At 33.6% G+C, this 12,601-nt stretch overlaps 1 protein-coding gene across 1 annotated transcript; it reads left to right on the forward strand.

Moving 5' to 3' along the window:
* Positions 1 to 1,143: 1,143 nt before the first annotated feature.
* LOC123884505 (LOB domain-containing protein 22-like) lies at positions 1,144 to 2,882 on the forward strand. Its single transcript, XM_045933612.1, has 2 exons — positions 1,144 to 1,916; positions 2,741 to 2,882. Exons 1-2 carry the CDS (start codon positions 1,144 to 1,146, stop codon positions 2,880 to 2,882), a joined length of 915 nt encoding a protein of 304 aa, XP_045789568.1.
* Positions 2,883 to 12,601: the final 9,719 nt, after the last annotated feature.

Here is a 12,601-nt window from a genome sequence, read left to right on the forward strand (position 1 = left end):
TAATTTGGGACGGAGGGAGTATAGAGTTATTAGTGAGACCAATTTAGAGCTTTTTAAGAGGTGCTAAGTTGAAGGAATTGAGTACTTATCAGATACTATTAATAAAAAATAATAAATTAGTAATGTGTATACGTGGAACCCAGTTAAGTACTAAAACTCGAGGAGCTCCATTATGGATGCTCTAATGGTCATTAAATTAGTATCATTATTGTCTTTAGCACCATTATTTAATACTCACTCCGTCCCAAATCATAAGGGAAAAAATTTCAATTTTTTTGTCCCAAATTATAAGGGAAAAATTATTTTCAATAATGTTTTTTTCCTTAATTTCATAAAATTAAATGCAAATTTCATTTAATTTTCTCTTTCTCCCATTTTCTCAATAAACAACAACCGATAAGAATTGTTTTTACACCTTCCCATGCAACTTATTCCAAGAAAAATCCACAAAAATATATTTCAAATTATCATATTTTACTTTTTCTTAATAAATGTGATTTTTATTTTTTACCTTATAATTTGGGACGGAGGGAGTAAGTTCTTTTTTTTTTGTCGGGTAATATAGTAACTAAAAATTCGATCCTTAAATGAATATTAAGGACAATGTTCGGAATTCGAACCCAAATCTTGCATATAAAATGCGATATTCCTTAATAACCGAATTAAACTCATAAAGACTATTTAATAAGTTATTTATAAAAATAAAAATAAAAACCAAAAGTATGTATTTGGAACGATGCTAAATTATTTTTTTTTTGGTCAAGATATATATTCTTCAATTCTAGAAAAAGATATTGATAAAGTTAGTTAAATACATTTTTTTTAACAGCAAATATATTATTAACCAGGTCTCTATACAAGACGAACAGAGACCGGTATAAAAATAACTATGGTGTCGTATATATGCGAAAGCCAAAAATAAAAACAAACATCACCTAAAGAGAAATATCAAATATGTGTACATCTCTATATCAATATATATGTCTGTGTCTCCTTTCATTTCTCTCCATCTCATCTTTTCATCCTTCAAAACAAACCAAACACAGAGAAATTAAGGGAAGAGAAAATTAATCTCCTTCCTAACAACCACCTTCCCCTCCGGAAACGCACCAATTCCCCTTTTTTTTCTGTTCCTAAAAAACTATGAACAATGTTAACATCAACAAAAACAACAACACAACTCAAGCTTGTGCTGCATGTAAATACCAACGTAGAAAATGTGCACCTGATTGCATATTAGCACCTTATTTTCCTCATGATCGTCAAAGACAATTCCTTAATGCACACAAATTATTTGGTGTTAGTAACATTAGTAAAATCATAAAAAATCTTGATCCTCCTCTTAAAGATCAAGCCATGAGAACAATCATTTTTCAATCTGATATGCGAGCCAATGACCCTGTTGGTGGTTGTTATAAATATATTCAAGATCTTCAAACCCAGATTGAATATTGTAAAATAGAACTTGATCTTGTTCTTCAACAACTCGCATTTTTTCGAGAACAATCTCATCAACATCAACAACAAGAAGTAGTTAATTATGGTGATCAAGTTCTTATGAATTCAGATTCATTGTTAGGTTTTTATAATCCATCTGGATCTATTGTTTCGGCTACTGCACCGGCTCATTATCATTACAATGTTCAACAACAGGTTGTGCCACAATTACAAGAACATGAACAAGAACAATACATTATGATGAATGAAAGTAATAGTAGTATTAATAGTAATACTCCTTTGCAACAACATATTAATAATTGGGAGGCTATGCAAAGTTCTATTTCTCTATCATCTTTGTCATTGCATGGACAAAGTAGTAATGCTAGTGATGAGTATGATCATAAGCCAATTCTTGATATACCTTGTGATGAAAGAAATGAATTAGGGTTCGACTCTGGAGAAATACTTCACCACAGGTTTGCTCTCTTTTTTCTTTCATTTTCTTTAATTTATATGATGTTTATTAGCAAATGTTGCATTATCGATGAAAATTAGTTCTGCAAGGTATAGATTAGTGGTATAAGTTGGAATGCTGAAGACTATTATGTAGGAAGTTTAGGGTTCAATTCATGCTTCTAATAAATTCTCCCTCCCTTAATAAATTACTAACAATTAATATTTTCCTATAACAAAAGACAAAAATTTTATCGAAATTGATCTACAATTTCGGCATTCCTCTTTCTAATAATATGTATATGTTCATATTGGATAATGATTGCTTCCATAATGGATAATTTGAGTAGAGATTAATAGTATATTTGATCTGCTAAAAAATAAGAGACTGAACAAGACAACTTCTCTTGTTCTCTTGTACTGTGATTGATTTTAAAATTGTTCCTGCTGCTACTCGATAAACTGGCGGTCAAGGGACAAGACAAAACATAAATTCTTGTCCCCCACAAAACCACGGAACAACTTTTTGTCCTTTGCACAAGTTGTCAAAAATACAAAAATAACTTTTTGTCCACCAAACATCGTACAACACAAAGTTTGTTCAATACATTAAACGTTTGTCATGTGTTGTTCTGCTTTGTACTGTCATGTACTATTTTGTCCCGTATTTATATTTTGCAGATGAAACGAACCCTAATGAGATATTTGATATAGGATTAAAAAGTCATAATTAATTTAAACAAAATAGATATGCATATATGATTATTTCATATCTAAAATATATTGGCGATCTGATTGACATAAATAACATCTATGATTAAGCTTTTTGCTTAAATGATATATGCAGTGATGAAGCAGTTTTGTTTAAGATAAATGATGGAGTAATTAAAGCAGAAGGTGACTACATTCAACAAACACAAGCTCAAGCACAAGATCATGATCTAAAAGGAGCAGCAACATTGTTTACTCTGACAAATTGTACTAGTTGATATATGATATTTTAGGTGTTAATTAGAATAGATTGTAGAAGATGCTTTCACATCATTTTTTTGTCATTAGGCAGGATATATTCCTAGTTTAAAATGAACATATTAGGTTTATGTATGTGCTTCTTTTGAGCAATGCTTTTTTGATAGATGGAATAAACATGTTTGGCTTTAAGTGGCAGAAAGTTCCTTAAACTCTTGTCAAATCATAAATTGCATCGAACTTTTGGTGGACTCGCTGGCTTCAGTTAGTGATCTTATACCTCCTTAACAACACATTGATGTTGTTCTTGAAGGTTTGCCTCGTGATTATGGTCCTATAATCTCGGTTATTGAAAGTAAGTTTGACGAAATTCAATTAGAAGAGGTTGAGGCTATCCTCATTGCATGAGATGCGTATGTCCAAGTATAATAACAAGCGGATTTAGCTTCATTCTGCTTCCGTTAATCTCACTCAAGCCAAATCTCCTTCGGAATTTCTCTCTTCCAAATTCAGGTTCCTCTTCCTAGGCCAATCTCCCTACCGGTCCAAATTCAATTCTCTCTAGTGCGAATTTGGGTGGGCTAATTTAGCTTCTTTAAAAAAAAAAAAAACGATATGTGTTGAACCTGCGCAAAGCAGAAACACGAGTATATTACAAGCGATGTGAACAAGAATATGATCATAGTGCATAACACATGTCTCATTCATTCTTTCTAACTCCGCACACTTCTTGTTACTCGTTATCCCATCCATAGCTGCTCTAGCGAGCGGATTTTAAAGCATCTCTTACCCTATCTTTCTGATGACATTCAGTCATTTGTTATTTTTAATTGTAATTTTAATGCTTTTTAGTTAGTTTTAAAGAGTTTTACATGGTCAAAGAGAAGAATATTTGAAGAAATTGATACCTTAAAGAGTTGAAGATAAACACCAAAGGAGAAAAATAACTTAAAAAAATTCCAAGAATTTGAGCTGATTATCGCCCCTGTTTTTCTCGCGTTGCTACAAGGATCACATAGGGGCGCGATTTGCTGCTGCACATGCATATGACCAGCCATGCAACCTGCCTATAAGGTGCTGACACGTTATTAAAAAAACAAATCGTTTTGATATGCATGAATAAGGACATGATGTGTCAAAAGGAGAGGCTTGATATGCTTTATTTGCTACAGCCCATATATATATATATATGGGGGCTGCTAACTTAGACCCAGTTGGGTCTAAGTTAGCAAGGTGCACCTTTTGAGTTGGACAAAAATACCCATTTTTTTAATTTTTGAAAGAATAGAGCAACAGGGGCATTTCTGTAATTTTCTGCAATTTTACACGCGCCCCCCACTTCTTTTTCCCCCCCAGGACACGTGTCACGCTGTTATTTGCCAAAATCCAAGCGCGTGCATCACACGCGCCGACAGGCGCGCGTGGGTGAAGACCACACGCGGAGAGAGAAAGCTTTTAAAAAAGAAAGGCCACGTGTCACGCTATTATTGGCTGCGTTAATTTTTTTCCATTTAATACTTTAAACTCGATTATTTCGTCGTAAATTAATTTTTTATTTTTTAATTTTTATACCAAAATTCATAATTTTTTTTTCTCTACAAATAGAGACTTGGTTCGTTTGATTTGGACACCGAAAAAAAAACGCAATTTTTCACTACTTTAAACTCGATTATTTCGTCGTAAATCAATTTTTTATTTTTTATTTTTTATACCAAAATTCATAATTTTTTTTTCTCTACAAATAGAGACTTGGTTCGTTTGATTTGGACACAGAAAAAAAAACCCAATTTTTCACTACCTTAATCTCATTTTTCACTACCTTACATCAACTCACTGAAACCATTCTACCAGAAAAATGGTTTCGGAGTACAAATCTCTGAAACCATTCTACAAGCTAAATGGTTTCAGAAGCAAATAACTAATAATCAACTTACTGAAACCATTTTACCAGCAAAATGGTTTCAGATTACAACTCTCTGAAACCATTCTACCAGATAAATGGTTTCAGAAGCAAACACAATTAATAAATTACTCACTGAAACCATTCTACCAGTAAAATGGTTTCAGAATACAACTATGTGCAACCATTCTACAAGCTAAATGGTTTCAGAAGCAAATAACTAATAATCAACTTACTGAAACCATTCTACCAGCAAAATGGTTTCAGATTACAACTCTCTGAAACCATTGTACCAGATAAATGGTTTCAGAAGCAAACACAATTAATAAATTACTCACTGAAACCATTCTACCAGTAAAATGGTTTCAGAATACAACTATGTGCAACCATTCTACAAGCTAAATGGTTTCAGAAGCAAATAACTAATAATCAACTTACTGAAACCATTCTACCAGCAAAATGGTTTCAGATTACAACTCTCTGAAACCATTGTACTAGATAAATGGTTTCAGAAGCAAACACAATTTATAAATTACCCATTGAAACCATTCTACCAGTAAAATGGTTTCAGAATACTAATATGTGCAACCATTCTACCAATTAAATGGTTTCAGAAGCAAACATTAGTTTTTAATTACCGTTTTATCTCATTTAATTAACTAAAAATAGTTTCAGGTCTCCAAAAATTTCATAAAATATACCAAAAGTTCCAGAATATTATCTACTATTTTCCTGGTATAATGGTTTCAGTGAGTTGGTTGAGTTTACAACACACAAGTAACGTATTTAGTAAACAATAAAATGAGATTAAGGTAGTGAAAAATTGCGTTTTTTGTTTTTTGTGTCCAAATCAAACGAACCAAGTCTCTATTTGTAGGAAAAAAAAATTATGAATTTTGGTATAAAAAATAAAAAATAAAAAATTAATTTACGATGAAATAATCGAGTTTAAAGTATAAAATGGAAAAAATCACGCAGACCCATTCATATGCTGACACGTGGCTGCCTTTTCAAAAGCAAAATTTTCTCTCTCCAGCTTATAATCTAGTGTGGCGCAGACAGGATGATCTGATAGATCAGGATGATCTGGGCTGTCTGATTGATCAGACAGTCTTAATGAGATCACATCTTGGCTGTCTGATGGAAATCAACGGTCTGTAACCATGGTCCTTCCGTACGCGCGCGACACTGGATCCACGTCTATTAATTGTTTAAGAAGGTGGGGCGCGTGTTGTTATGTTTTTTTTTATGTAAAATTACAGAAATGCCCCTGTTGCTCTATTTTTTCAAAAATTAAAAGAATGGGTATTTTGGTCCAATTGAAAAAGTGCACCTTGCTAACTTAGACCAAACTAGGGTCTAAGTTAGAAAACCCCTATATATATATATATATATATATATATGAGTTCTTTAACCTAAGAAAGGGGAGAACGCAGACTTGGGAGAAAATAGGAGAATCACGCATCACTAGAAGGAAGGAACAGAGCGGGGCGTTATCAACAAGCAGCCACATAGCTTCTGCCGTATGGTCTTGTTTCTTATTTTTATTATGTTGCTTATTAATTCAATTATGAGTAGCTAATTTCATATGATTAGGAATTATTGATGAATCTCTTTGGAACTATCTGAACCATGTAACTACGTGTTCTAGTTTATTCAATAAAAACTCATAATTATTCGGTTAATTTTGTGTTTATTGCTTTTCTTTGTTTGGCCAATATTGAATTGATTTTAAGGGATAAATCACTACTGACCCTAGGTTTTATAACTGGAACTAAATTAACTGATTGTCAATCGTAATTGCTTTAGGAATAAAGAATTAGTTGGTATGATTAAGAATTTAACGTTCATTAATGCTTTTGATAATATTAGTTTCGCCTAAGGAATTAGGGTGCTATATTAGATAAACGAGATCGATGAGCCAAGGAATTGGACTCGGTCTATTTTGTTAAATTATCGTAATTATAAGAATTTTATTGTTGAGGGCTAGGACCTAGAGTACCAGACAGGGACAAAGAGAAGATTCAAAATAATTCCTAATCGCCGTTCTCTATTAACAAGTTCACGTTCCGATATCTTGCACTTTTAATTATTGTCATTGTTACTACTTCAATCTGAAAATCCCCCCCTTTCGCATACTTTCTATTAATCCTAAATTAATTTAATTGTTTTGTCGAGATCGAAACAATCCCTGTGGATATGAATCTTATAAATTTTATTACTTGACGACAATTTAGTTCACTTGCTAAATTATTCATCACTTTCCTTTCATCAACTTCTGCCTCACTAGTTCCACAAACCTTTAGATGTTTATATCCATTTTCCATGTAAGGTAAAGGTAATGAATACATACAACTTAAACATCAAAAACTAACTAGTGGTTTTAACTTTTAAGGATGAAAGACAAACTTTGAAAACAGTAACACTGTAAGAGAATAGTTAGGTTGGTTCAAGCCAAACACATGCCTTTTTTGTAGCGCCCTTCTATGTTTTCAAATTCATCATGAATCATGATCATTTTCACCATAAAAGGAGCCCAAACACAATAACTGGTTTGTTGAGAATAATGCAAAGAAAAACAAGAGCATGAGAGTAACGGTTGCGGTTGCGGTAACGATTGTGGTTGTTGCAAATGCGGTCATTGTGGTTGCTGCAACGCGTAATGCGGCGTGAAATCATTTTGAAATTTCACAAACTATATAAAATGAAACTACTATGTAACTACGCTATTTATCCACCATTTCATAGTCATAGCTTATTTCATAAACACTAATTTGAATGTGCTTAAAATACACGGTCGAGAAATCGTTAAAAGTAAGATTTTTCATTAGATTTGACACAAATTAGGATTTGAAGTTCATAAATTTTATTTTTTGGTGAGAAAATTTGAACGAACATCATCGAAAACATCTGATACGGCTTCTAATGCGATTATGATGCGGTTACGATGTGGTCGTACACGTGAATTAAAATCACACCCCAATTATTGTGCGATGCAGCTGCAATTGCGTATGCGGACCGCAATTTAAAACATTCTCCATGTAAAAAATATATTTTTCTTCTCTATATAAACACATAAATATATCACAACAAATTCCGCAATACAAAAACACAAAAAACCATATCATGATTAACATAGGATAGGGTAGAGAATCGATCACCGTTCCTTCAGTAAAAACTTGTTGAGTATGGTTCATATACGCCGGTGATATGGATGACAGGAGGTCTACTACAGGTTATGTGTTTACTCTTGCAGGAGGACCTATTTGTTGGAAATCGTCAGTTCAATCTATAGTGGCTATGTCAACAACTGAAGCAGAGTACATGGCAGTAGCTGAAGCTGCCAAAGAGGCCTTATGGCTTACAGGATTAGTGAAGGAATTGGGTGTTGAGCAAGGTGGAGTTCAACTGCATTGTGATAGTCAGAGTGCCATTTACTTGGCCAAGAATCAAGTGTATCATGCCAGAACTAAGCATATTGATGTGAGGTTTCACAAGATCAGAGAGCTACTTACAACTGGACAGATATTACTTGAGAAGGTTCATACTTCAGAGAATGCAGCTGACATGTTGACCAAGCCAGTCACCAGTGACAAGTTCAAGCATTGCTTGGACTTGTTACATGTTTCTCAGTGTTAAGAAGGAAACGACCCCCCCTAGCGCTAAGGATGCGGATGTCATACAGAGGTTCTTCATATGGGTTTGATATTCACCAAGGTGGAGATTGTTGAGTATGGTTCATATATGCATCAGGAAGAGGCTGGGGGCGGCCCGGAGCTGAGCTAGCGGAGCGAAGCGAAGCTCCGGCCGCCCCCTGCCCATATGGGCTTTGACCAGATGTTTTGGGGGGCGCTAGGGGGGTGCGGGGGGCGATAGCCCCCCGCGGTATGGTACAAGGGTATTTTCGACATTCTCTTATTATTATATATACCGCTTGTAACACTGAAACCCTAATTCATTCCTTCATCTAATAGAAACGAGCTGTAGCGAATTCTGCAGCCGGAGACGTACCTAAGGGGAACTCCGTTATCAAACTTCTTGTGTTCTTATTGTTTGCAATTTCGTTATTATTACCTTCTGTTACTATTAGTGCACAACAAAACTGCAAGATCAATCATCTAGACTTGACCTTATATCATCCCCTAAACCAGCACCAACGCTTACAGCACAAACCTACACTTAAAAAATAGTGGAAAACATACAATCAAACTCCAAGTAACTTACAGTAAAAAAAAAAAACTCCAAGTAACTTAAGATTGAGAATAAAATCAAGTTCCAATTTCCATGTAGCTTGGAAATACATACATAGGGAAAACATGGCAAATTATCCGCTCAACATTCCTAATCCAAATCGCATTTCAACTCTTACAAATAAAAATGAACAAATTTAAACTCAAATCATACTAACGTCCATTGACAAACCCATAGGGTGCAATTTGCAACAAGCATGTGTAAGAACCCCTATTTTTGTTGGTTTGTGGGGACTTTTTATCCGCTACAAACCCCTATTTTCTTGTAGTGTCTAAGAGAAGTATTAGAATCTGTGAGGCCTATACTCAACCATAAAAGCTAACTTGAGAGTTGAGGTTTGCACTACCCTTATAAAGGCTATCTATGTCATATCTCTAATCAATGTGGGACTTCTAACACACCCTCTCACGTCCAGAACTGAAAAAACTGGAGCGTGGAATCAACAACAACGAGGTGGCCCAAATATGGGAGGTCTCCACGACAAACAACAAATGGATCTAGGATAAGATCTGATACTATATTAGAATTTGTGAGGCATATACTCAACCACAAAAGCTAGCTTAGTGTTGAAATTTGCACTAGCCTTATAAAAGTTATCTATGTCATATCTCTCACAAAATCAACGACCGAAATCGACTACTGCATGTAGCTGCTACAAAGAAAGAATTGTTTTAGAGTCGGATCCACAAATAGTTACGTTACCAAGACTCCAAGTGAAGTACAAACAGTGAGCAATCACTGTAACTCTATATTAGTGTACACCAATAATATAAAACTCAACTCTTTGTACTTTTAAATGACGGTACATGAAATCTAAGAAAATTGTTTGGAACTATAGGTATCACAACTTTTGTTTTGTCAAGTAATGATTAGAATTTAACCTTTTTAAAATGAAAAAATAATGTATCTCGACTCTACATGCAAATATTTTTGCCTATTAAGTTACACTCACGAAAACTAAGTAGGATGACTTTACTCTTTAAAAATTTACAATATAATTTTTCAATGCGATGAATTTTACACTAAGACAGTGCATCAAGCTTATATAATACGGCAAAGTCTATGGTGCACAAGTGTCTCAAGTTGTGCACCATGCACAAGTCTTGAAAATACTAATGACGAATACGAATTTTACAAAATTCACCGTTGGATAGAAAATTTATATCGTATAGATCATCCATAATTTTTTTTAAAAAAATTGAAAATCATTTGATATGTTATTGAGACACGTCAAAATTAACGGTTTATGGATTTTTATTCAATACCGTTAATTTTGATGGGTCTAACATATCAAATGATTTTCAAAAAAATTAAAAAATTTATGGATGATCTAAACGATATAAATTTTCTATCCAACAGTGAATTTTGTAAAAATATCGAAGACTTGTGCACCATACACCATTTAATCAAGTGGCTCATGTTAGACAAAGCCATATAATACTATATAGTATATAAAAATAGTCATGACTTAGTTTTTTATACCGTCACTTTGTTTAAATTTTTTTAGGGCATACCCTCATGTTATGTATTCTTTGTTGATAATAAATTACTACCCAGAGATCTTTGCAGTTTGATCTTGGTTCGTTGTCTCTGGCTTCACAATTAACACGGATAATCGGATTCTAGTGACCTACTAGTATGCCCCTTATGTACTACTGACAAGTTACATGTTCATAAAATTTCGGTGATTAGCTAGCTAGCTTAGATCAAATAAATAATTATTGAAGAATATAATCATATCAAATTGTCCTATCATAAGGGGCATGTGGAACCTTTTAACACCACTCGGCGTTTGCATGTGGAAATAACATGTATTATGTTTAACTAGGTAGGAGTAGAGGTGGGAACAGGCCAGACCGGCTTATATGGCCTTAAGGCCTAGCCTACATACAGGGACGGATCCAGAAGCTTATCATACCGGGGGCCGAAAAATAGAAAAATAATAAAATTAACGAATTTATTTATATAAATTATTTTTATTTACATCTTCGATGTGATTTTTTTGTTACCATAGTATAAGTATGAATTTTCCACCGCCATTTAACGGCGATTAATCTCTGTCAGAAAATATTTGAAGTATACAAAGTTAATTTTTTCCTCTCGGCCGAATTTTTTAATTTATAATATACTAATACCAAATATTTGTAGTATTAGAGTTGAGATTCAATTGAATATATATAACATATATATGTATGTAAGAAAGGATGAGGGGGGGGCCTTGGCCACTGCTTGCCACCCCCCAGATCCGTCCCTGCCTACATAGGCTCAGGCCAGGCCAGCCTATTTCTTTAAATAGAGCAGGCCAATGCTTTTTTATAAGCCTATTTAGCTAAAAAGGTCAGGCCGCAGGCCATTAAAAAAGTCTTTAAGGCCTACTAGGCCGGCCTATTTAAGTTAACATGAATAATATTTTTATTACGATTATTATTTATATATTAAAATTTATACTTTGATTAAATTATAAATCTATTAACTTTTTAAGTAATTTAAGTTTATTAATCTACATTAGTTTTTAACATATATAAATGTATTATTATAAACTAGAATTGAAATATGATGACATATATAGTCAAATTCTCTAAAATATCAAATGGAACATTATTTTATTAGTTCATAAGTATATTTCAAAATAAACATAATTATTTATTTAAATATGTTCATATGAAATAGGCTTTTAAACAGGCTAACAGGCCACATCAGACTTTCAAAAGGCCAGGCTCAGGCCTAGAATTTAAGCCTATGATAGGCCACAGGCCAGGCTCAGACCTTCGATTTTTTGACAGGCCAGGCTCAGGCTTGGCAAAACCTAGCTCGGCCTAGCCTATTCCCACCTCTAGGTAGGAGGCACATCATATTCTTGACTAACAATTATCATCATAACTCATAAGAGTAATGAACTGGATCAGGTTTTATGCTTGGTGTGATTGTGTTTTGTTTCGTTGTCAATAATTAGATGAATTATGAAACATTATTGTAGATGCGGTGGGGTGGTGAACCTTACCAGCCACATAGTTTAGAACACGTCATTTATAATTTGGTGTAATAATGTAGTATAATAAAAACATGTGATAGATGAATATTTGGTATATATAAAAATAAATAAAAATGCCACGGCAATGTGTGTTGGCGTTGGCAATTTGCATTATTAATTTAATTTAATTATTATTATGAATGATTATGAATATGAATGTGACAGGTGGTGAAATGAGAGGAGTGTCTGAGTCAGCATGTTACATACATTTGTCATCAAATAGTTGGACAAAAGTACAATCAAACGGAAATTGATTGCATAGTAAATGGAAGGATGTCTGAATTAGACCCTCGTGCGTATATGGACCATTGCTATTTGCTAATTATATTTAGCAACAATAATGTACATTTAGTAAATAAAAAATAAAAAATAATGTACATTATTATTAGGGAATTAGGGAAAATTGTAGCTCATCTTGAGCTAGTGTTTGATCTTCTACAAAATTGAATAAGACAACTTCAGCCATACTTTATTTAATCTTAAAACTATTCATAGTACTGAACAAACTGGAGATAATGGGGTCAGACAAAAACTGAAATTTTTGTCTCTCATTGGAC

The sequence above is a fragment of the Trifolium pratense genome, linkage group LG5 (genome assembly GCF_020283565.1).
Source record: "Trifolium pratense cultivar HEN17-A07 linkage group LG5, ARS_RC_1.1, whole genome shotgun sequence".
NCBI classification, from domain to species: Eukaryota; Viridiplantae; Streptophyta; class Magnoliopsida; order Fabales; family Fabaceae; genus Trifolium; species Trifolium pratense.

Bases quoted from the DNA above. Each gene is read 5' to 3' on its own strand.
- LOC123884505 (XM_045933612.1), top strand. From the start codon at position 1,144: ATGAACAATGTTAACATCAACAAAAACAACAACACAACTCAAGCTTGT. The intron at 1,917-2,740 runs GTTTGCTCTCTT...TGATATATGCAG, and splicing joins GGAGAAATACTTCACCACAG to TGATGAAGCAGTTTTGTTTA.